Genomic DNA, 25905 nt, shown 5'->3' with positions numbered 1-25905 from the left:
TCAATGAAGAAAAGTCCAGCTTATCCCTCTCCTAGCCTTAAAGCCAGAAATACTCCCTCATGGTTCCTCTATAAAGGTCATCTTTATAAGAAACCTGGATACATAGCCACCCTCATAAGTACTTTCTTGGAAGAAACTACTCCTACCTCACCCCTCCTCTATGACACTATCTGGTTCCATATTTCCTTTGCTTGATCTTGCTTTGCTGATTCTGAATTTGTGTGGGGAGGGGGCAGAGGGAGGGGTTCATGCATGCATGTATGCTGGTATGGGAGCTTGAATACAGGGCCTGGCACTGTCCCTTATCTTTGAGCCACAGCTCTACTTCTGGCTTTCTGGTGGATAACTGGAGATAAGAGACGTAAGAACATTCCTGCTTACTCTGGCTTCGAACTAGGATCCTCAGATCTCAGTATCCTGAGTAGTTATAATTACAACTTTGAGCCACCAGCATCTGGTGATTTTGAACTTTTGACTCTACATAAGTCCCTTTTTGGATTCTGCCAGATAATGGGATTCAGCTAATGGATTTTATTGTAATGTGAGCTGCTCTTCAAGTTTAAGGTGCTCTGTGATCATTTCCACTTCTCCCCAGCATCATTAGGACTGTGAATGAATCAGAAAGGGAAAGGCGGGAACCATGATGTACTGATAGGACACCCACTAGTGGTGAGAGTTACCCAATAAGAGAGATAGTAGAAGTTGGGTTTTGGTATCTTATACCTGTAATCCTAAAATGCTCAGGAGGCTGAGATATTAGGATTGTGGTTCACGGTCAGTGTGGGCAGGAAAGTCTATGGGACTCTTGTCTCCACTTAACCACCAAAAAGCCAGAAGTGGAGATGTGGCTCAAACAGTAGAGTACTAGCTTTGGACATACAAAAAAGCTAAGGGACAGTGCCCAGGCCCTGAATTCAAGCCCCAGAACTACTAGTGTGCACATGCACATACACACACACACACATGCGTGTGCGCACACACACACACACACAGACTTGGCTGAGAAATGTAAACAGTGAATCTTCCTTCCTCTCAGAGGTGTGAGTGATGAGCTTGAAAGGTGCTGATATCATTGGCCTCCTCTATGCAAGACCCTCCTATTTTCCTCATCCATGCAACCAAGAGCACTTGGAGGCAATTGGTATAATCACTGCCCCTTCTATGGAATGGTATTGTGGTCTCTGAGATCTCACAATAATGCTCTGGTTTCTCTCAGAGCCACACTGGAAAATATTGGTGAGGGTAGGGCCAGTGAGTCAGGAACTTTTATTCTGGAGTAGAGTTTTTTGGCAAGAGAAGAGCATCTGGAGAAGAAGTGAAAAAAGAGTAAGATAGGAAGAGGGAAATTTGGCTTGCCAGTTCTGTCACATGTTAAACATCATATATCATAAGTGGGGCTATGGAGATGGTGAATCATGGTGGCCAGTGTCACAGACAGAGCTAAGAGGATGCCACCTGTCGTGGTGGGGTTAACTATGACTGGGGTAAAAAGAAGATTCCTGAAAGGAGGAAGCTTCTGGACAAAACCTGAGGTGGGAGTGGGCTTGGTACATGTGATGGGGAAGGGTCCTCAAGAACATGTTGGAGAACATCCTGACAGAGTGACAGGCCTGCTTTTGAACCTTATACAAGTGGAATAATACTGTATTTTGCGATGACTTGTTTTTTGTGTTCAACCAGCTTATGAGATCCACCCAAATGAATGTTAGCTGAAGTTTGTACATTTTTATTGCTGTGTATGGTTTCATTTTATGTATCTGTCTATTTTATTGCTGATGAGTACTTCTGGTTTCATATTTTGAGCATCATTCGTTGCTATTCTTGTCCACACTTTGCAATGCCATATGGGTCTCACAGATCTTTGAGCTGTGGTATATGAGTTTAATTAGCATGATGGACACATGTTCAGTTTAATCTGGTCATGTCAATATTCTCCAGAGTAAATACCCACAATTTGTGAGGCTTCCTGCTGCCCTACATCCTTGCTAAGTCTTGGTGTTGAGAGACTTAAGTATGTGTGGTGGCATCTGACAGTCATTTCAGTTTATACTTCCTTAGCTAGCAACAGAGCTGATACCTTTTTATATGTCTAGTTGGCCATTCTCATTTTCTTTGTTTTTTCCTTGCCTATTAACCTTTAAGTAGTTATACACAGAGGTTTCAGTTCAACATGTCGATCTATAAGTATAATGAATCTCATTCTTGTTTTCTTTGCTTTAAAAAAATTTTTATTGTCAAGATGATGTAAAGAAGGGTTACAGTTATATAAGTAAGGCAGTGATTACATTTCTTGCCTAACTTGTTACCCCTTCCCTCATTTTTCTCCCTCCTTCTCTCTCCCCCAATTGGAAACCCCAAGTTGTACAGATCATTTCCAACATATTGCCTTGTAAGTATCACTGTTGCTTAGATTCCCCCTTTGTCTTTTGTATCACCATTTTGTTTTTCCCTTTCCCTTCCCTAGTTTAGATAAACGTACATACAATACCCAGGGTACCAAAATCAAACAGTGACAACAGAGGATAAACCAAAGGGGGGAAAACACAAAAGAAAAAAGAAATTGCATCGTATATTGAGAACAACAACAACAAAGAAAAACCTCTGTTGTCCATGTCTCGGAGTTCATTTCGTTTAGCATCATCTTATATTGTCATATGTACATAGCTATTGAACTATTCTGCTCATCTGCTAAGATTATCCTAGATATATTCTTTTATGTGAAGTCCATTCCATTTTCTACCAAGTTTTCTGTTGGATTACCTTAAACTTATGTTATTTTATTTTTATTTTGCCAGTACTGGGGCTTGAACTCAGGCCTGTGTACTGTCCCTGAGCTTCTTTTGCTCAAGGCTAGCACTATACCACTTGAGCCATAGCACCACTTCTGGCCTTTTCTGTTTATATGGTATTAAGGAATTGAACCCAGGGCTTCATGCATGCTAGACAAGCACTCTGCCACTAAGCCACATTCCCAGCCCCTTGTTTATTCTTTTTTGTTTTGTTTTGTTTTTTGGTCGGTCATAGGGCTTGAACTCTGGGCTTGGGTGTTTGTCCCTCAACTCTCTCAGTTCAAGGCAAGCCTTCCTCCACTTGAGCCACAGCACCACTTCCAGTTTTCTGGTGGTTTATTGGAGATAAGAGTCTTATGGAATTTCTTGCCTGGGCTGGCTTTGAACTGTGATCCTCAGATCTCAGCCTCCTGAGTAGCTAGGATTACAGGTGTGAGCCACCGGTGCTCAGCCCCTTGCTTATTCTTAAGATTAAAAAAATGTATATTTAATCAATGCTGTTCCTTTGTCATCTGTATATATTGGAATATTGTCTTCAGTTTATCTAAGTCTTATCTTCTTATTCCATGTTGTCACTTTAGTATCACAGGTCCTTAAGTCTTATGTAATGTGATTTGTCAATTTTTTCCTTTATTGTTTGTTTCATTGGAAGATGGTTTTGGGGGTGCCTTATAAGAAATCTTTCCATTATTCCAAGATCAGGAAGAGAGTCTCCTGCTTTGCAGTTTTGTGATGCTCTGTTTTTAAGTCACTTGACTTTTTTTTTTTTTTTTTGTCAGTCGTGGGGCTTGAACTCTGGGCTTGGACGCTGTTCCTCAGGTCTTCAGCTCAAGACGAGCACTGTACCACTTGAGCCACAGCACCACTTCCGATTTTCTGAGTGGTTTATTGGAGATAAGAGTCTCACGGACTTTCCTGCCCAGGCTGGCTTTGAACCTCAATCCTCAGATCTCAGCCTCCTGAGTAGCTAGTTTTCCAGGCTTGAGCCACCAGCACCCAGCGACATTTGACATTTTTACATATGCTGTTTGCTTTTCTTAGCTATTTGGTTATCTCAATGTTATTAAGAACCTTTTATTCTCTGTGCCAGTACTGGGACTTGAACTCTGAGACTGGGTGCTATCCCTGAGCATTTTATTTCAACCACTGGTTCTCTACCACTTGAGCCATAGCTCTGCTTCCAGCTTTTTGGTGCCTAGTTGGAAAGAAGAGTTTCATGAACTTTCCTGCCCTGTTTGGCTTTGAACTATGATCCTCAATTCTCAGCCTCTAGAGTAGCCAGGATTACAGGCATGAGCCTTCAGTGTTCAGCTAAGTCCTTTCTTTCCCCACTGTCTTTCAGTACCATATTAGGCTTATATCACGTGTGATATATTTCCAAGGTTCTCTATTCTGTTCTTATTTATATGCAAATGTTACACTAAATCAGTACAGTTTTTTTTGGGGGGGGGAGGGGGAGGGTCCGGTTGTGGGGCCTGAACTCTGGGCCTGGGCACTGTCCCTCAGTTCTTCAGCTCAAGGCTAGCACTCCACCACTTGAGCCACAGTGCCACTTCCGGCTTTTTTCTTTTTGCTTCTGTGGTACTGAGGAATTGAACCCAGGGCCTCAGACATGCAAGGCAAGCGCTCTACCCTGAGCCACCTTCCCAGCCCCTCAATCAGTACAGTTTTATCATACGTCTTGGCAAATGAATGGACTTATGATGTGCTCTGGTTATCTTTATCTGGCCCTAGAAGATTTTCTGAAGGTAGTCTGGATTAGGATCTGTCTGTTACATTGGATTTATTTTATACTTTGGGTTAGAATGTACTACTGTGTTATTTTTTTGTTCTGGAAGTGGAACTGTCTCAAGAGCACCTGCCTTGAGTGAAAAAGCCAAGCAAAAGTAGATCCCTGAGTTCAAGCCCCATTACTGACACACACATGGGCACCCCCCCCCCCAAACATATGCACACATATACACACACAAATAACATATTTATTTAGTTGTGTTAACTGTTCCAGTTTGGACCACTAGGAGTTCTTTCTGGTGACTTCTGGGCCTCTGTGACATTGTCTATCACTTTGGGCTTTTTGTTTGTTTTGTTTTTGTTTTTTTGAGTGTTTGCTTAAGCATAATAAGATGCTCCAGAATTACTTTATATTGTCAGTCGCAGCTGTAGAGTGGCCCATTTTTCCAAGGAGCTCTAGATTCTTTTACTAGAAAAGTGGTATTAAAAAACAAGATCTGAAGGCTGGGCATCATGGCTCACACCTGTAATCCTAACTACTCAGGAGACTGTGATCTGAGGATCATAGTTCAAGGCCAACCCAAGCAAGAAAATCTGAATAGTTTGTGTTAATCTTGATAATCCCACCAAAAATGTCAGTGCTATTATTCATAAGGATGCTCCCACAGGGTAGTTAGGAGCTTGCTCTGGGCCCTGTAGCTAGCAGAGAGTATATGGCCCAGCTTTCAAACTAGCAAATCTTGTGAGCTTGACCTTCTTGCTATTTCACATCTCATAAGAAGTAAAGTTCAAATAAGGATTGAGACAAAGGATAATCTCCAAAATTTGGCACAGTTAATTCTTTCCAGTGTTTTGTGGCTTCTGCAGGACTAGACTAAATTTCTGTGGGGTCTTTTTTTTTTTTTTTTTTGGTCGGTCATGGAGCTTGAACTCTGGGCCTGAGCGCCGTCCCTCAGCTCTACAGCTCAAGGCTAGTGCTCTACCATTTGCGTCACAGCGCCACTTCTGGTTTTCTGGTGGTTTATTGGAGATAAGAATTTCATGACTTTTCCTTCCCTGGGCTGGCTTTGAACTGCAAGCCTCAGATCTCAGCCTCCTGGGTAGCTAGGATTACAGGCGTGAGCCACCAACGCCCGGCTGAAATGGGGAATTAAGAAATAAATTTTGCCAAGTGTCAAAGGCTTATGCCTGTAATCCTCGTTACCCAAGAGGCTGTAATCTAAGGATCATGGTTGAAAGCCAGCCTGTACACGAAAGTGTGTGAGGCTCTTATGTCCAATTACCCAATAAAAACCCAAAAGTGGAGCTGTGGCTCAAGTGGTAGAATGCCAGTGTTAAGTGAAAACACTAAAGGGCAATAGTTAGGGCCTGAGTTCAAGCCCCAGTATTGGCACACAAAAAAAAAGGCAAATTATTCTGAGACCATGTTTTCTGCTTGATACTTCAGTTCCAATCCCTTAGTTTCCATGAAAAGCAACCTATTTTAAGTTTGTGGCAGAGAACCTGGCACAGCCTGCTCGAATTTGACACCAGGAATTTGGCCCTGAGTAATCAGCTATGCCCGACACACATTATTAAGCAGGCTGAACCCCATGGGAACAGAAACTGGAAGACCTCAGATCATTGTTACAGGTCGTTGTCCAGTTAGATCCTTACAGGGAAGGTATTAATTATTCTCCCTTTTTTTAAAAAAAGAGTTGATTTGGGGTTTAGTTTGAGTACAAACATCTGTAACAACTAGCATTCAAAATTGATTTGCTGCATTCAATAGTTAGAAAGGCTGGTAAAAGTGTGTTTGTTGCACAGATGTTTTGATTATTTGGAGAAAACAGGAACTAATGGGATGGAAAACTCTAAACATTTCACTGGGTGCTGTGGGGAATGGAGAGGTGTGTGACTGTTTCAAGGGAGCATGGTCCCTTACTAGGCTTGGTCTTGATGGAATGTGGTAGATTTCCTTGCTGTGGGCTAGAATACCTAAACCATGTGGCTTTGACCAAAAATAAGTTCCATTCAGTGTTTACCAGCATTCTTCTGCTCATGGTTGGTTGCTGTGTTAATAATGTTAATGATGGCCTGTATTAATATAGCGTGCTTAGTCTTTTAAATGTCACCTTGGATCTGGGCTGTGGCTCCCAGTGAAAATAAAAGAGGGTGTTAATATTTTAAATGAAATATTAAATGTTATATTTTAGGAGCATGGCAGAATATAAAAGTTTTTTTATTGCTGCTATGGAGTTTGATGGATTAATTGATTGCCAACACTGAGGCTTGAACTCAGAGCCTCATGCTCTTGTGTATTTTTTTTTGGGGGGGGGTCTGGTCATGAGGCCTGAACTCTGGGCCTGGGCACTGTCCCTCAGCTCTTCAGCTCAAGGCTAGTGCTCTATCACTTGAGCCACAGCACCACTTCTGGCTTTTTTCTTTTTGCTTATGTGGTGCTGAGGAATCGAACCCAGGCCTCTGGCATGCAAGGCAAGCGCTCTACCACTGAGCCACCTTCCCAGCCCGTTCTTGTGTATTTTTGCCCAACTCAACCACTTGAGCCACAGCTCTACTTCTGGCTTTTTCTTGTTGATTGGAGATAACAGTCTCACAGACTTTCTTTCCCTGGCTGACTTAAAATCATTTTATTGATTTATTTATTGATTGATTGATTGCCAATCCTGGGGCTTGAACTCAGGGCCTGGGCATTGTTCCTGAGCTTCTTTTGTTCAATGCTAGCACTCTACCACTTGAGCCACAGTGCCCTTTCCAGCTTTTTCTGTTTATCTGGTACTAAGGAATTGAACCCAGGGTTTCATGCATCCTAGGCAAGCACTCTACCACTAAGCCACATTTCCAGGCCCTGGCTTTAAAACTTAAGCTTCAGATCTGCTAAGTGGCTAGGATGTCAGGCATGAATCACCAGAACTTGATAGCTATGGAGTTTTAGAAAAACAATGTGCATTCTACAAATAACCAGAAGACTTGTTCTGGGAAGAACTCTGGGCCACATGTCACTCCTCCACACATCACTGTAAAATGGTGCCTGAGCAATGGGCATTTTATTATGCCCTATAAATCGCCATCTTGATACAGCTTTCTAAAATCTTGGAGTCATAGTGTCCTGTGATGAATCAGACAGAATACAAAAGCATCATCTCAGCCTTTAATGGTCCACCCCCTGAATGGTTCCTCTCAAGCTTTACAATGCATAAGAAGGAAGCTTTGATCTTGCAGAATTCCTGTTTACCCAAGGACATTCTGTTTCAGTAGCTCTGGGACAATGGGTTCTTCTTATCCAACCATTGCCAAAATGATCATTATTGTAAGTGGGCAGCATTTTGAAGGGATCCTTTGGGATTGTTGCAGAGTAGTGAGGCGGGGGTCACTTCTCCCCTAGTTTGTAGCATCCTGGTGTGTTTCTTTTTGATAAGTGTTTTATTTTGGGGGGAAGCAACAATTCTTTTGCTGTGCTCCAAGGTGCCTGACCATCTTAGTGGACACAGTTGGTTACAGTTAAACTCCCTGAACTCTGGTCAGCAGCCTGCCTACAATGCGCATGCTCCATGTTATGTGCTCATGCTCCCACATGACCTACTACTGAACATGTGTCAGCTTGGCCTTTGTGGATGAAATAGTGAACCTATATTCATATGTTAGCAGGAATAAGAAACCTGCCATTATTTTCTGTTTTTACCTACACACAAACATCCAGTTAGAAATTAAACTAGTAATTAAACACAATAACTAATTAGAAATACACAAATACCAATTAAAAAGTTAAATAGTAATTAAACCCTTAACCATAGTAACTAAAAAATTTAAATAACATAGTAGTCAGTTTTTTTATGTAACTTTTTATTTATTTTTTTGGTCGGTCGTGGGGCTTGAACTCTGGGCCTGATCACTTTCCCTGCACTTTTCAGCTCAAGGCAAGCACTCTACGGCTTGAGCCACAGTACCACTTGTAGTTTCTAGTGGTTTACTGGAGATAAGAGTCTCACGGAGTTTCCTGCCCGGGCTGGCTTTGAACCATGTTCCTCAGATCTCAGCCTCCTGAGTAGCTATTACAGCGTGAACCATTAGCACCTGCCTTAACTTTTTAATTTTTGAAAAATTTTAATTTTAGGAAAATTTTACAGAAAGCTAGGTTCCCTAATATGTAAAGCTGACTTACAGATAAGATGATTTCCCTCCATAATACCAAAACCAAACCAAACAGGGAACACACACAGGAAGCATGCCACAGAAATACTCATGTGTGGCTTAGGAAATGTTTTACATTCTTGAATTAAAATTTCTCAGAATTAATGTCTGATTGTGTGTGTGTGTGTGTGTGTGTGTGTGTGTGCGCGCGTGCGTGCGTGCGTGCATGTGTGCGCATGCGCATGCACACACCCACGTGCTCTAAACTCAGGGCCTTATTTGGCTTTTTCACACAAAGCTGATGCCCTACCACTTGAACTACTTCCAGCTTTTTGGTGGTTAATTGGAGATAAGAGTCTTTGGGATTGGTCTGCCAAGAGTGGCTTTGAATCTCAATCCTCAGATCTCAGCCTTTCTGAATAGCTAGGATTACTGGCATGCACCACCAGCATTTGGCCTTCTGGGTATTTTATTAGGCCACCTGTGAATAGGTCTCAAATTAAAACCTGTGATTAGAACACTGCCTGGGGTAGAGAGGAGATATTGGGGAGGATGGCTCTCATCTATCTTCAAAGGGGTGCAGGAACTGAACTTCCCTTAAGCCCTTGGGGAGCAGAAGGTGTTGTCTGGTGACCTACCAATTTGATCCCCTCCTTCTCAGACAGGGGGTTGGGATTCCTTTCTGGTGTACCTGTCTTCTTTTTCTTTGCTATTGGTAGAGGAGGAACCCTGGAAACTTGAACTAGTCCTGAAATTAGAACAAGTCAGCTGCCATGTTGCTGGGTAACACCCATGACAACAAAACAAAGACCTTTATTGGGTAGTACAGGCCTGTTAAATTCTAGAGCCCACAGGAATGCTGTGTACCTCTTACCCCTTCCAAGCAGCCTCTAAGTACAGCGGCCAGCTAGGGTTTCTGCTTGTGTCCAGGGATCTCAAGGAAATAGAATAAATAGGATTAAAGCTGGGCTGACAAAGAGTCGCCTGTTTCATGTATTTTCACACCAAAGGCTTTTCTGGACTTTGCAATAATGCAGCCAGTCCCCATTCCTAGGGCTTTTCCTGTGGGCCTTCCCCTTAAGCCCATATAACCCCTCCCTGTCTGCCTCTGCTTTTCACAGATGGTGGCTTGGGTATCTGTCAGCAAGCTATTCAACAGGTGTTTACTGATAGGTTTTACTTAAGTGCCAGATTCTCTGAGAATACTGTACACTGACAAATGCCATGATCTTAGCCTTGTATCACTGCTCCTTCTGGTCCCTGGCAACCAAAAGTTTTAGGGAAATAGGCTTAGGAGGCAAAGAGACTCTTGCACTCAAACTGCCTCCTCAGAAGGATCTAGAATTCTCATTATTTACAAGGGGCCTCTCATTCCATGCTGAGCACTATGCCATTGGGATTGCCCAAGATGGACTCTGGGACTGAAGGAGTGGGTAGGAGAACACTGAGCATGGAAGTAGAAGTATTTTCTTCCTCTCAACTAGAAAGCTAGTGAGGAATGCAAAAACAAAAATAAAAAAGAAGGAAAAGAAAAAAAATCACAGTTTCATCAGCTTTTATGGTTTAATAGTTCAAGCTCCCATTCAGAGTAGCTTAATTAAAAGATTATTTGATGTATAATCTTTTTTGTTTTTTTATTGTGATACTGTACAGAGGGGTTACAGTTACATTAGCAAGGTAATGAGTACATTGTTGCTTCCTCCTTTGTTTTTCCCCTACCATCCCTTCCCTCCCACCTCCACAACTACACTCCCCCCTCCTCTCTACCCACCCCACCCACCCCCAGACTAAACTTCATTTTTCAATAAGACACTAGTCTTGTACATCTCATTGTTACAATGGGTCACCCTGTATTCCTATTTAAACATTTTGTTTTTTCCCTTCCCCACCCCAAATTATACCGACATCAAATACAGTGAAAACAGGGGTTATACTATGGGGGAGGAACATACAAACCAACAAAACCATCACATGGTACCATATAAATACATTAGAAACAATAGCAAGAAAGAAAAAACCAGCCGGGTGCTGGTGGCTCACACCTGTAATCCTAGCTACTCAGGAGGCTGAGATCTGAGGATCATGGTTCAAAGCCAGCCCGGGCAGGAAAGTCCCTGAGACTCTTATCTCCAATAAACCACTAGAAAAACCAGAAGTGGTGCTGCGGCTCAAGCAGTAGAGTGCTCGCCTTGAGCTAAAGAGCACAGGGACAGCGCCCAAGCCCAGAGTCTAAGCACCAGGACTACCAAAAAAATAAATAAGAGAAAAGAAAAAAAAACCACTTGTGTCCCTATCTTGGGGTTCATTTCGCTTGACTTCATCTTACCTGGTCATATGTACATAGCTTTGACCTTTTCTACTTGTCCCAGACATATACTAGTTATTGCAAATAAGGGAAACCGTGGGACCTTTGTTTCTTTGGGCCTGGCTTATTTCACTTAATATAATTTTTCCCAAGTCTTTCCATTTCCTAACAAATGGGGCAATGTCATTCTTTCTGATGGAGGCATAGAATTCCATTGTGTATTTATACCACATTTTCTTGATCCATTCATCTACTGAGGGACATCTGGGTTGGTTCCATATCTTAGCTATGGTAAATAGTGCTGCAATAAGCATAGTTGTGCTGGTAGCTTTTGTATGGTCTTGTTTGTGATCATTTGGGTAAATGCCAAGTGGGATTGCTGGGTCATAAGGGAACTCTATCTGGGGTCTTTTGAGGAACCTCCATACTGCTTTCCAAAGTGGTTGAACAAGTTCACACTCCCACCAAAAGTGCAGTAGGGTTCCCTTCTGGCCACATCCACTCCAGCATCTGTTGTTATTGGAGTTCTTGATTATAGCCATTCTAACTGGGGTGAGGTGGAATCTCAATGTTGTTTTGATTTGCATTTCTTTTATGGCTAGAGAGGTTGAGCATTTCTTCATGTGTCTATTGGCCATTCTTATTTCCTCTTCAGAAAAGTTTCTTTTTTTTTCTTTTTTCTTTTTGGTCGGTCGTGGGACATGAACTCTGGGCTTGGGCGCTGTCCCTGCACGCTTCAGTGAGCGCTCTACCACTTGAGCCACAGCGCCACTTCCCAGAAAAGTTTCTATGTAAGTCTTTATCCCACTTATTTATTGGGCAGTTGTTTCTTTGAGGATTTGTTTTTGGGGGATTTAATTTTTTGAGTTCCAAGTATATTTTAGATATGAGACCCTTGTCCATTGTATGGCTAGTGAAGATCTTCTCCCACTCTGTGGGCTTTCTATTGATCTTGCTAGCTATGTCCTTTGCCATGCAGAAGCTCTGCAGCTTCATGCAATCCCATTTGTCCACCTTTCTTTGATTTGTTGTGCTTCTGGGTCTCTACTAAGAAAATTTAACCTGTGCCAAGGAGAACTAGGGTTTCTCCTATTCCGTCCTGTAATGCTTTGGCTCTGAAGTCTTTGGTCCATTTGGAGTTGATTCTGGTGATATAGAACGATCTAGCTTTAGTTTTCTACAGGTGATTAACCAATTTTACCAGCACCATTTACTGAAGAGGCTGTCTTTCTTTCATTCTATTTGTTTAGCTCCCTTATTGAAGATTAGATGGCTATAGGTCTGTAGGTTCATTTCTGGGTTTTCAATTCTATTCCATTGGCCTGAGGTCTGTTCTTGTGCCAGTACCAAGCTGTTTTAATTACTATGGCTTTGTAGTAGAGTTTGAAATTTGGTAGTGATATTCCTCCAGCACTGTTCTTTCTGTTAAGGATCGTTTTTGCTATTTGGGATCTTTTATTATTCCATATGATTTTTGGATTGCCTCTTCTATTTCCTTGAAGAATGAGGTTGAAATATTGATAGGTATTGCATTTGAGTTTGTAGATAGCCTTGGGAAGTATTGCCATTTTTAGGATGTTGATCCTTCCAATCCAGGAGCATGGGAGGTTTTTCCACTTTCTGAGTTCTGCTTTGATTTCCTTTTTCAGGTTTTTAAAATTTCCATTGTAGATGTCCTTCACTTCTTTAGTTGAGTTAATTTCTAGGTATTTTATTTTTTGTGGGGCTATTACAAAAGGAGTTGCTTTTCTGATTTCAGCCGTGCTCTTCTCATTGTTGGCATACAGAAAAACCATTGATTTTTGAGGGTTAATTTTATTCCCTGCTACTTTGCCAAATTTTGAATCAGCTTGAGTAATTTGGGAGTGGAGTCCATGGGATTCTTTAAATACAAGATCATGTCATCTGCGAAGAGGGAGAGTTTTACTTTCTCTTTCCCAATTAGGATCCCCTTTATATTTGCATCTTGTCTTATCGCTGTAGCTAGGCATTCTAATACTAAATTGAAGAGAAGCGGAGAGAGTGGACATCCTTGTCTCATTCCTGAGTTAAGAGTAAATGGCTTTAGTTTTTCACCATTAAGTATAATGCTGGCTGTAGGTTTTTCATATATAGCCTTTATTGTGTTGAGAAATGTTCCATGGATTCCTAATTTTTCCAGAGCCTTCATCATAAAGGGGTGTTAGATCTTGTCAAATGCTTTTTCTGCATCTGTTGAGATAACCATGTGGTTCTTATCCTTGCTCTTGTTGATGTGATGAATTATATTAATTGATTTGCATATATTGAACCATGATATATAATCTTAAGAGTGGTGAGGGGTTGGATGCATGGCTCAGTTGGTAGAGTGCTAACCAGTGAGTGAAAGCATTAGGCACAAGTTTGAGTTCTAGTCTTGGACTTCCCTCTCCCCCCCCAAAAAAAAGTGGTAAATCTTACCTTCAGATCTTGCCACTTAGGAACAAGAATGAATAGATGCAGATTGTAGAACTTTTGCTTTCTGGAATGGTCTCCATCTTGCTACCCATATAGTTGCACTTGCTCTGTAGAGGAAGATGCTGGAGTTGAGAGATGATAGGATTTGAGTCTCATCAGCCAAGGTCATGGCTGTTCTCCTTAGCAGTGGGTGAAACTAGCTGGGTACTAGTGGCTCATCCTAGCTACTCAAGAGACTGAGCTCTGAGCTCTTTGAACCATGATGGTTCAAAGCTAGCCAGAATAGAAAAGTCTGAGCCTCTTATCTCGTTATCCATCAAAAAGCTAGAAGTGGAGTTATGGTTCGAGTGGTAGTGGAAAAGGCTAAGGGAAAGTGCTCAGGCCTTGAGTCCAACCTCTAGTGCCAGTGCCCCCACCCCCATTTTTTAAAATTAAAAATAAAACAAGCGGGGCTGGGAAGGTGGCTCAGTGGTAGAGCGCTTGCCTTCATGCTTGAAGACCTGGGTTCGATTCCTCAGCACCACATAAACAAAAAGAAAAAAGCCAGAAGTGGCACTGTGGCTCAAGTGGTAGAGCGCTAGCCTTCAGCTGAAGAGCTGAAGGACAGCGCCCAGGCCCAGAGTTCAGGCCCACGACTGGAACCCCCCCCCCCCCGCAAAAAAAAATAAAATAAGCAAAATCCCATCTCGTCAGGGCTACTCTGAGAAGTTGAGAAAATGCAGAGTCTAGCACAGTGCCTGGCAGAGTTGTGCCCAACTTTTGTTATATCTCTGAAAGAATCCTTTTATTTCCAAGATTATTGCAGAGATCAAGGAACAAGATATTTCAAAAGTGACTTCGTCTAGACATAGTATATTTGGAAGAACAAGTTGAGCCCCAAACATGACAAATATTTGTCCAAAACAGATGGTTAGTTAGTCAATGGCTAAACTAGAATTTAAATTCATGACATTGTCTGCCCTTTGTGACCAGGACTGATGTTTACAGCTGAGAACCTATAGTAAGCTCTTGACATTTCATTAAAAATGTGTCTCAGTTGACCTGTGGTTTGCTTCTGATGCTTCTACTAATTTCCTGGCTTGAATTTTAGCCTATTTACTTGACTTCCTTCTGTGTACTCATCTGCTAGCATTGACAGAATAAAACAGCACACATGCTTGTGGGAGAGAAGTTTCCTTTCTCACAGTGCTGCAGGCTAGGAAGTCTAAGATCAGGATGCCACCAAGGTGGGATTTGTTCTGAGATCTCTTTCCAAGTCACCATCTTACTGTGTATTCATGTGGCCCTTCTCTGTATCCACACAGACACAGAACAAACTCTCTGTTGCCTTTTATTACAAGTACACTGATCTTTTTGGACAGGACTCTATCCTCTGACCTCCTTTAAGCTTAATCACTTCTATGTAGGGCTTGACTCCAAGTCCTGTCACATTGGAGATTAAGGCTTCAATGTTTGGGTTTGGGCAGGAACACAATTCAGTCTATAGCATTGTGTCACATGTCCTTCCCCCATCCCTCATGAGCCATTCCATTCACAACTGTTTCGAATAGGAGGTCTGGGGGTGAATATGTGAGTATACTAAGAATCTCATCATGAGATTATATGTTTTAGGCTCCTTTTTCTTGGTCATCCATTAGCCAAATCCAAACAATATGTCTGAAGCCCAAGTTCAGATCAGTGTGTTAAATAGTCATATAAAGGGTGAGTTTCAGGACTGAAAAGTTTAACTGAGATAGGCAAGAGGATTCATTCAGAGAAAAAAAAAACCAACAGGAAGAAATTTTCTTTGCAGGTGAACAGAAACAGGGAAATTCTTAAACATAGAGCAACTTGAGCCTACTAGGATCTTATTCCAATGCACTAGAACAATTCTGTACTGTTTTGAAATCAGCCACTGACATTTATTCTGGTATTTCCAGGGGGAAATAACACATTTTTGAGGAAAATTAGTGTGTGTGTGTGTGTGTGTGTGTGTGTGTGTGTGTGTGTGTGTGTGCATGTGTGTGTGTGTGTGCGTGTGTGTGTGTTTGTGTATGTGTGTGTACTAGAACTGCAGCTTAAACTCAGGACCTAGATGCTCCACTTGCCTTTTTCACTCAACACTGGTACTCTACCACTTGAGCCACACCTTCACTTCTGGCTCTTTGCTAGTTAATTGCAGATAAAAATCTCATGGACTTTTCCTGTATTAGCTGGCTTTGAACTTTAATGTTCAGATCTCAGGCTCCTGAGGAGCAAGGATTACAGAGTAAGCCATCAGCACCATCTAAAAATGGTTTGTTTAGACAGATAAAAGGAAAAGAAAATTTGTCAAAGTATATAGTGAAATATCCAGATTTAATGAGTCTCCAATAAAATGAATATAATACAGCTTTATTTCTCTGGTACCAAGAGTTTGTCCATTCAGCAGTGATTTTTAAATCAACCAGCTGCTTATCCCAATTACACAGAAACTTTGGAGTGCTTTGGCTTTTTTTGTAAGATAATGGCCTTCAAACCCTTGAAGAAATGACAACAGCTGTTTTGTTTGCTAAGTGTGGCTCCAAATAGTTCTCACCTATATCTCAAAGAAATATTTACAATAAATTATAAAATAACACATGAACAATACAGGCTTCCAGAAAAAGTCCAACTTATTTCCCTTCCCCTGAGCCCATTTGATCTAAGTGTCTGATTTTTTTTTCAGATTTTAAAATATGTATTTACTTATAGGTAGCTGGACAAATACTTTTATAATCATGTTATGCTATTTTATTCTCAACACTTACTTGTTACAAAGTTTAAATAAACATTGATGCACAAAAATCCCACATGGTCCTTCCTTAAACACACACTGCTTCTTTGGGTAGCCAGTTTCACAGGACAGAAGCTTGTATCATGAGAGAGAGCAGTGTGCTCAGGTTGTTAAGGAATGAGGGGCAGAACAGTAACTCTGGAGAAGGGGTAGAAGGGTACAAGATGGAACTCTTTAGAAAGCTGAGTAGAAAGTTGCCATGTAAATAGGGATGATATGCATTAATCAGTAAAAAGCCAGAAGTGTAGGTATAGTTCAAATGGTAGAGCACTATGCCTTGATCAGAAAAGCTCAGTGAGAGCTTGAGGCTCTGAGTTCAAGCCCCAGTGTGCATGCATACATACGCACCTGCACACACAGACACAGACACACACATACACACACACAGGATAACAAGCCAAATTGAACAGAGGAAATATTTTATTCTGGAATCTTGCAAATATAAAAGTGATTGACAAAAATCCTCAAGAACAATCCCTGTGTCAGGCCAGGGGCTGGTCTATTAAAAACAATGAAGATGGGTTTTGGAGCACCTATTTTCCTACAGCATCTAAAGTAAAGATGACTGAGACCCACTGATTCCAACGGACAGGTTCTGGCTTTGAGTGGTGTGACAACTGCCTTTCATATGGTTTGACCCTTCTCTTCTAGAACCTGGAAAGTTTTCCTCTAGTATGATTTGGGCTTCATGAGAGTTTGAATGCCAAGGTACACTTTGCTTTGTAACTTTACAGACCAGTCAAAACTGTTGATGAGACATTTTCAGTGAGAAGAGGACAGGGAAGAAGATGGAGACAGTCTCTTCTCTTTCCCTTTCCACCGTTGATTGTGTTCCTTTTTCTTTTCCTGTTCTAACCAGTTGCATTTGCTCTCATGCCCATAGGAAATCTTGCAGATCCCCTTAACCAATGGAGATAGCTTATCATCTCTATTCTTGAGTATAAGACAGGTTACATATGCCTCCTGCCCACTTGCCACCATTCTGCTGGGTCATTCCTTTCTCAGAACCAGACACTTCATATGTATAATCACCATAAAATCTAGGCAATATTGGCTGTGGAATCTACCTTTAATAACATCAGGGAATAGATGAACTCTCTCTCCCTTGGGCCTACTTTGCCTTCATAGTCACATTTCAGATGATGTCATTCAATCAAAACACATTACTTTTTACTCTTGAGGCACTTTGTGTTACAGTGTGTGTATTCAAGTGACCGTGGATGTGTTCTATTTGTCTCTGTTCTGACATGTACATTCCACAAGGTAGAGACTAGTGTATGCCCTAGCGCCTAGAAGGACTGTCATACAAGACCTGCTCAACAAATATTTACTGAGTAAATGCAAGAATTTCTAGATAATAAGGACTGTTTATTTGTTTATTTAGTTTTATTTTTTGTGCTGGCACTGGGATTCTGGACGAGCCCCCATCTGTTGTAAGGTAAACTATCCCAGAAGCCACATTTTGATAGATGGAATTTTGGAGTCTTTATTACACAGTTAGCAGGCCACAGATAGCCAGTTGTTATAAAGGCCTGCAGCCCCCCAATACGCATAACACGGTTAGGAAAAAGGCCAGATTGGAAAGAAAGAACAAAAGCAATAGCAGTAGACCAATTCAGCTCTCAGTTGGGATGCCATGACCACTGAAGATGAGACAGGAGACAGGAGACAGGACACGATCACAGAGACACATATATGGTGTCCTGGCGCCTATGCTGTTCCAGGCCTAAATAGGATCAGGGTAGGGGGCAGGGTCACAGGACACTTCCAGTTCCAGGCACTGAACTGACAGGTTCAGCAACCTATCAGCCAAGTGCCCACCCCTGTCTCCAGGGATACAGACACACCATTCATCTGAGAAGGGTCATGCTCCTGACCCCCACCGTGAAGACTAGATGCCAGACCTTAAATGGACGTACTCTGGTACCAGCAGAACTTTTCCATTGGGAAGATATGCCTTAACCTTCCATATAGGGTGTGCTTAGGTTACTCAGAGGCTGGTGATTCAAACCATTTATGGAGCTAATCAGTGCAGAAACAGAGCATTCAGCTTTCCAAAGGCTATTACATCTGCATTTCTCTAGCTCACCCCATTGAGCCAGGCATCTGCACTTCAAAGGATGTCTTGTCTCATGGGCTGGGAAGGTGGCTCAGTGGTAGAGCACTTGCCTTGCATGCCTGAGGCCCTGGGTTCGATTCCTCAGCACCACATAAGCAAAAAGAAAAAAGCCAGAAGTGGCACTGTGGCTCAAGTGGTAGAGCACTAGCCTTGAGCTAAAGAGCTGAGGGACAGCGCCCAGGCCCAGAGTTCAGGCCCCACGACCGGACTCAAAAAAAAAAAAAGGATGTCTTGTCTCATCTCTAGGCTTTGGAGCTGGGTGAACAGCCCCCATCTCCTGCCTAGGCACCAGAATATCTGCAAGAAATTATGTAGGCTCAGCTACCTTACTTCAGGATTAGGGCTTGAACTCAGGTCTTGATTCTTTTCCATAGCTTTTTTGTTCAAGGCTGTTACTCTATCACCAAAGCTACAGCTCCACTTCCAGTTTTTATGCTGGTTAATTGGAGGCAAGAATCATACAGACTTTTCCTGCCCAGACCAGCTTCCAACCATAATCCTTAAACCTTAACCTCCTAAGTAGGTAGGATTATGCTGTGAATCACTAACACTGGCTTGGTTTTGGGTCTTTTTAATCTTTGTCTCTACCACAGCATCTTTACATTGAAAATAGATTTTTTTTTAAGATTTTTTATTTAGATTTTATTTCCTAAAAATTTATGGCAACTGCCTTTAAAAGATGAAAATTCAGACATGCTTAACCCCACCATTGCTACAGCCATTTTCATTTCCAAATTGTCTGATTATGTCACGGGTTTTCCTTGGTATGTAAAAGACAATTGAGCTGTCCCTCAGTGTCCTAGAGGGAAGGGTTAGTTGTAGGATCCTTATGAGTACCACTGTTTTTTCTATTGATAAAATAATGAGATGAAATAGTGGTACTCATAAGTTTTAGGATTCACTAGGTGTTCAATATTTGCTAAGCAATTAAATTGTTATTCTACACAAAAATAAAGGTGCTCTTTCCACCTGTACTATTGGGATCATTGGGGGTATTTTATATTTTACAATCAAGCATTCATTTCTCTCTGGGTTTGACCTGTTTTTCAGGGAGGTTCCCTTGAAGGATGCCAAGGAATATGCTGAATCCATAGGTGCTATTGTGGTTGAAACAAGTGCAAAGAATGCTATTAATATTGAGGAGCTCTTTCAAGGAATCAGTAAGTACTTGCAATTGTGTTTCCTCTTACCTTGCATTTTTAGGCTTCAGGGAGACAAAGGATAAGAGTATAGAGCTGAGGAATTAGAACTTATCCACTGTGTAAATTTATCTGCTGCCGCACATAAACTTCCAACTCTGCATGCACCTCTTTTATGCCTTTCCATTTCAAATTTCCATAATTCTATGCCTTAATCTGCTTTTTCTGGTTTATATTAATCTATAAACTCATTTTAATCAATGAACTAATGATGTTGTAAGAATAAATTTTATTTATTTATGCCGATCCTGAGGCTTGAACTCAAGGCCTGGGAACTGTCCCTCAGCCCCTCAGCTCAAGGCTAGCACTCTACCACTTGAGCCACAGTGCCACTTCCGGCTTTCTCTGCTTATGTGGTGTTGAGGAATCAAACCCAGGGCCTCAAGCAGGCAAGGCAAGAACTCTACCACTGAGCTACCTTCCCAGCCCCTACAAGTTATTTTTATAATTAGATTCAGTTGTATTTATAATTAAAATCAAGTTCTATAGCATTTTGTGTATGCTGAGAGGAGAGGAGATGAAATAGGCAATGATATAATATAGAAATACAAAGTCATCCATTAAGCTGAATAACTCTAGACTGTAAGGTCCGCTCCTGGATGGCCAGCAGACTCTACCCTCCTTGTAGCAAGTCTCCACCCAGTACCTGCGTTACCTAGGCAACTGGCACACCTGGAAGAGGTCACATCTGCATCCAATGAGGTCACATCTGAATTTGATGTGGCCACACCTTTCTCCGCCCATACCCTAGATAAGGCCTAGCCCAGGCCCAGAGGCCCTCTCTCTGCTCTTTTCTAGCTCTCTCCGCTCTTTTCTAGCTCTCTCTGCTCTCTCTCTGTTCTTTTCTAGCTCTTCTCTCTTTCTTTCCCAGCTCTCTTTCCCAGGCCTTTCCCCACTGCGTGGAGGACCAAGATGACCTGGTGCCAGCCTGAATGATGAATAAACCTACCCCTTACCTGAATACCACGTGTGTGCTGCTGCTGTTCTTACTCGGCCACCTCTTTTTAAAAACCTAACATAGACAAGCAGGTAATAAGGAAGCTGGATGATCACACACACACACACACACACACACACACACACACACACACACACACACACACACACACACACACACACACACACACACACACACACACACACACACACACACACACACACACACAAAGTCTTCCTCTCATATGACCTGAAATTGGAAAATGGGTAATCTGTTACATATGGATTCCTTTCCTCATTTCTGATAAACTGATTCCTGAAAGGGGACAACTGTGTGTGCCCAGCTCTGTATCATGTCATGCCTCACTTTCTTTCTTTCTTTCTTTTTTGTCGGTTGTGGGGATTGAACTCTGGGCTTGGGTGCTGTCCCTGTGCTCTTTAGCTCAAGGCAAGTACTCTACCACTTGAGCCACAGCTCCACTTCCGGTTTTCTAGTGGTTTATTGGAGATAAGAGTCTCAGGGACTTTCCTCCCAAGGCTGGCTTTGAACCGTGATTCTCAGATCTCAGCCTCCTGAGTAGCTAGGATTACAGATGTGAGCCACCAGTACCCGACTTCATGCCTCACTTTCTTTACCATGGTTTCTCATGAATGACCTCATCAATGATGCTTCCCACTAATGGCCATACTAGCACAATAGTCTGCATCTGTGAGACTTCATAAGTGGATCATGACACTCTGTTCTGGCTCCTGCCAGAGAAGTATCTGCTGAAGGCTGTCAGGGGAAATGGCTCTCAATTCCCAACACACATCAGAGTGGTCCTCAAAGAGCTTAAGAGGAGTTCCTATATTTGGTGAGATGCTGGCATTACATGTTCTGGGGGCTCCTCACTAGTTAGCAGTTGTCCTCATACATCTTTGTGTCTGACATTTCTAGAAGGGACACTGATAGCTTGGCTCTTGCCTCTGCCTGAGGTCATAGTTGGCTGATCTCTCTGAGGCCAGGACAGATCTGATTTTTGCTATACTAGTTTGGGTCTATTATTCGGGGTGGGGGGCATTGTTTATATTTATTTATATTGACCTCATGGACAATTCAGTGGAGATAGGTGTTCTGGTATATATTACTTCTGTTCAAAAGAAATATGCAAAGGAATGCTCTAGAACTTTTCTTCACAGCATGGGCCTGTAACCATAGGGACTTAATTGCTGTTCCTTCCTTCTTCCTTCACAAATATGGTTTCCCAAATGTTACATAATACCTGCAACAGAAAGATGTCCTCAAACTCTACCTGGGTGGTTATGTTATATGGCGAGAAAACAGAGAAGCCACATTTTGAAAGGTCGAACTGGGAGTCTTTATTACAAGGCTGATGGATCTGCAGATGGATTCCTGTCTAAAAGATCTGTAACCTGGAACAGAGCTTACACAAAGCTTTTAAGGACAAAGACCACATGCTTGTGGTGGGGGCTAAGCAAAGGCAGACCTTATTAGGACATACTCAGGAACAAGCTCAGGTACCAGCAGAACTTTTCCATCTAGGGAAAATAGCCTCAACCTTCCCTATAGGGGAAATCTTAGAGGCGACTCAAGCCATTTAGGGAGTTACTAAAGGCAGAATCAGAATGCTCTCTATGCAAATCTTTCCTAAGGCTATGACAACTGCTTCTCTGAAGCTGGGCTCTCCTAGCTCACCTGGAGTTAGGCATCTGCATTCAGTGAATGGCCTGTCTTATCTCTAGGCTTTTCTGCACTGAGTGGAAAGCTTCTACCCAGCAAGAGGTACCAGGATGGCTGTAAGAAGTTACTTAGACTCAGCCTCCTTACTGCAGATCTTTAGCTTGCTAAGGCTTCAACACATTGTTGTTGATCCCACATGCTTACTCTCCAGCTGCTTCTGGGATGAATGGGCTGGGGAAGCAGATGTTGTTGGTACTGAAGTAGGGAGGCTGAGTCTAAGTAACTTCTTACAATCATCCTGGTGCCTCTTGCTGTGTGGAGGGAATTCTCCACCCAGTGTTGAAAGCCTAGAGATGATGCCTAGCTCAAAGTGAGTTAGGAGGGGTTTGCTTCAAAGCAATGCAGATGTCATAGCCTTAGGAAAGCTTTGCATAGGGAATGCTCTGATTCTGCCATAACTCCCTAAATGGCTTGAATTGCCTACCTCTGAGTAGCCTATATGGAAGGTTGTGATGGTAAAGTTCTGCTGGTACCTGAGTATATCCATATAAGGTCTGGCATCTTGCCTTCATAGTGAAAGAAGGTGAAGCCCCCCACCTCCCAGGTGATGGGTGTTCCTAAATCCCTGGAGACAGGGGAGAGTACTTGGATAATAGGCTACTAAAGCTGTCAGTCCAGTACCTGGGATGGGGAGTTTCCTGTGACTCTACCCCCTGAGCTGACCCTATTTAGGCCCAGACCAGTTCGGGCACCATTACATCATGTCACTGTCTGCCGTGTTCCTATCGTGTCTCCCGTCTCCTGGTTCTTTTCTGGTTACCGTAGCTTCGCAGTTCAGCTTCCCAGGAGCTGAACTGGTTTGTTGGTATTGTTTTTGTTTCTTTCTTCTCTGGCCTTCATGGCTCAGTTTCCTAACAGTGTGGAGTGTGTTTGCTGGCTGCTGGTCTCAGACAGGAGTCCACTATGGAGTTGCCAGCCTTTTAATAGACTCCAAGATTCGACCTCTCAAAAATGTGGTTTCTCTGTTTTCTCACCTTACAACAGTACCAGTGTCACTCCTGAGATGGCTTAGGTTCTGCCTGAGTTCATTATGTTAGACTTGAATTCGAGACCCCCGAGCGACCCCCAGAGACCACGACCAATGCAAACAGCAAGATTGAGCCTGGACTCACAATCATCACCGACACACGGGTCAGAGTTGTGAGCCCTGACCACATGTTCAGTAGGGTTCTTATAGGGTTTCTAGCAAATAGGAGGAGGTTGAAGGGTTGCGGGCTTCTACATAATTAGTCAGCAATTGGTCAGCATTTTGCGGGCTGATTTCGGGGTAAGGTCATTGGTTAGGGGTATAATCATTTCCAGTTAAGGGTAAGGGCTTTCCAACTTAGTAGTTACAAGATTGGTTAAATCATACATAGCAGGCAGATCATTGGTTGGGATACATAAGACTAACCATAGGAATGCAGGAAACAATATATTTTTAGGAAACAATATTTTTTTTTAACTGTTTATGACCCTACAGGTGCTTTTTCCAGGAACTTGACCCACCTGTCCATTTTCCAGTAACTGGGGGCGTGTTTCTCAACCCTTTGCCTAACTGGCAGCTGCTAGGGGATATAATTGCAGTTTCAATTGTGGGTTTTCCGAGAACCTTCCAAGAACTGGTTTTCCCAATAACTATTTGTCCCTTAAGTGGCTAACTTGTGTTCTCCCTCAACAATTACATGACCCTGTATTTTAGAGAAAATTCATTCGGTTCTTTTTTATACTGTACTGAGACTTGAATTCGTGGCTTAGGTACTGTACTTTGGCTTCTTTGCTCAAGACTGACACTACCACTTGAGTCATCATATCACTTCCTGCTTTTGTTGGTTAATTGGAGATAAAAGTCTTAATGGACTTTTCAAAGTCCTGCTTGGACTGGCTTTAAACCCTGACCTCAGATCTTAGTCTTCTGAGCAGCTAGGATTACAAGGGTGAGCCAACTGCACCTGGTACTAAATTGATTCTTATCTGGTGTTATTAGGCCTTTCTAGTAGAGTCAGCTATTAAGCCTTTTGTTTCTACAGGTAGTTTTTGTTGTTGTTGTTTGGTTGGTTGGCTGGTTGGTTTTTGTTTATTGGGGTTTTTTTTGGCCAGTCCTGGGGCTTGAACTCAGGGCCTGGGTACTATTCGCGAACTTCTTTTGCTCAAGGCTAGCACTCTACTACTTGAGCCACAGCACCACTTCTGGCTTTTCTGCTTATGTGGTATTGAGGAATTGAACCCAGGGATTCATGCATGCTAGGCAAGCACTCTACCACTAAGCCACATTCCCAGTCCTCTACAGGTAGTTTTAATTAACAACCAAGTACTGTTGCATTAGTGTCTCTAGTTTGTATAGTTCCTTGTATTCTGTAAAGCCCATTCTCCAGCATGAACTCTGGCTCCAACAGAAGACTGACAGAAAAGGTTACCAAGGGAGCTCAGTGCTTTGTGTGCCTTTAATTCACCTTAAGATTTCCCTGAAATAGATGAAAGTTTATTATTAAAATTTAAAAAAATTACAGCCAGGGGCCAGTGGTCATGCCTGTGATTCTAGATGCTCAGGGAGCACATATTAAAAGGATAGATTTCAGTTAAGGCAAGCTGGGGGTGGGGGGAGTTTCTTTTTTATTTTTGGGTCTGGTTGCGGGGGCCTGAACTCTGGGCCTGGGTGCTGTCCCTCAGCTCTTCAGCTCAAGGCTAGTGCTCTACCACTTGAGCCACAGCGCCACTTCCAGCTTTTTTCTTTTTTCTTATGTGGTGCTGGGGAATCGAACCCAGGGCCTCATGCATGCAAGGCAAGTGCTCTACCACTGAGCCACCTTCCCAGCCCCTGGGGGGAGTTTTTGAGACTCCATCTCAACCAATAACTTCTCCTGGTCATTTCAACTACATTGAAGTAGCTGAGGATTTCAGTTCTAGGTCAGCTGTAGGAACAAAAAAAGAAAAAAAAGATGTTTACAAAACCCCCATCTCAACAGAAAAAACTGGGCATGATAGTTTAGTTTCAGCTATAGAGGGAAACATAAAATAGGAGAATGGCATACTAGGCCAACCCAGGAAAATATTAGACCCTATCTCAAAAATAATCAAGGAGAGTAAGGGAAGGGCGACATTATCCAAAAAGAAATGTACTCATTACCTGACTAATGTAACTGCAACCCTTCTGTATATCACCTTTATACTAACAATAAAAATTGAAAAATTAAAAACAAATAACCAAAGGAAAAAAGGGCTAGAGGTATGGTTCAGGCAGTAGAGTGCCTGCACAGCAAGTGAGTAGCCCTAAGTTCAAACTCTAGTACTGTCACTAAATAAATAAAGATAAATAAAAATCAAACAAGGACTTCAGGAGAACAACAAGCCTAGGCAGCAAAAATTATTATCTTAACCGGAAAGATTAATTTGTATGGCTCAGCCAATATACATTTCTCTTCATGAATAAAGTCCTTGTGGCTCCCAGTGATGAAGATTCTGAATTAATACATTCCTCAGATCCTGGTGGTCTGCTTTGCTGAGAAAAACGTGTTTTGTTTAAAGCATGATATAATCATAGCTTCAAAGTTATATAGACCTTGGGAAACGTACCATCTCATCTTCACATCAAATAAACAACTGTTTGTTTCTCTGTTGTTATGCTTTAGTTCAAGAAGGCTTACAAGATGCATAGCTTATGGCAGAATCTCTGTACATGTCAATCTTCGTATCTACTTCTCTATTGTCTATCTCTGTCTTTATTCATCTCTATTCATGGTTCTAC

The 25905-nt window shown here is 42.2% G+C and overlaps 1 protein-coding gene across 1 annotated transcript in view; it reads left to right on the top strand.

Moving 5' to 3' along the window:
- Positions 1–25905, top strand: part of Rab31 (RAB31, member RAS oncogene family) — a 142090-nt gene that overhangs the window by 104132 nt on the left and 12053 nt on the right. The window contains exon 6 of the mRNA XM_070029640.1: positions 19356–19465. Within this exon, the coding sequence (XP_069885741.1) occupies positions 19356–19465 (110 nt within the window). The remainder of the gene's footprint in view (positions 1–19355; positions 19466–25905) is intronic.

Source organism: Dipodomys merriami, unplaced genomic scaffold (genome assembly GCF_024711535.1).
Source record: "Dipodomys merriami isolate MVZ:Mamm:240054 unplaced genomic scaffold, mDipMer1.0.p SCAF_2, whole genome shotgun sequence".
NCBI classification, from domain to species: domain Eukaryota; kingdom Metazoa; phylum Chordata; class Mammalia; order Rodentia; family Heteromyidae; genus Dipodomys; species Dipodomys merriami.
The sequence above is the reverse complement of the archived record's forward strand: the minus strand, read 5'-3'. Positions and strand labels throughout refer to the sequence as shown.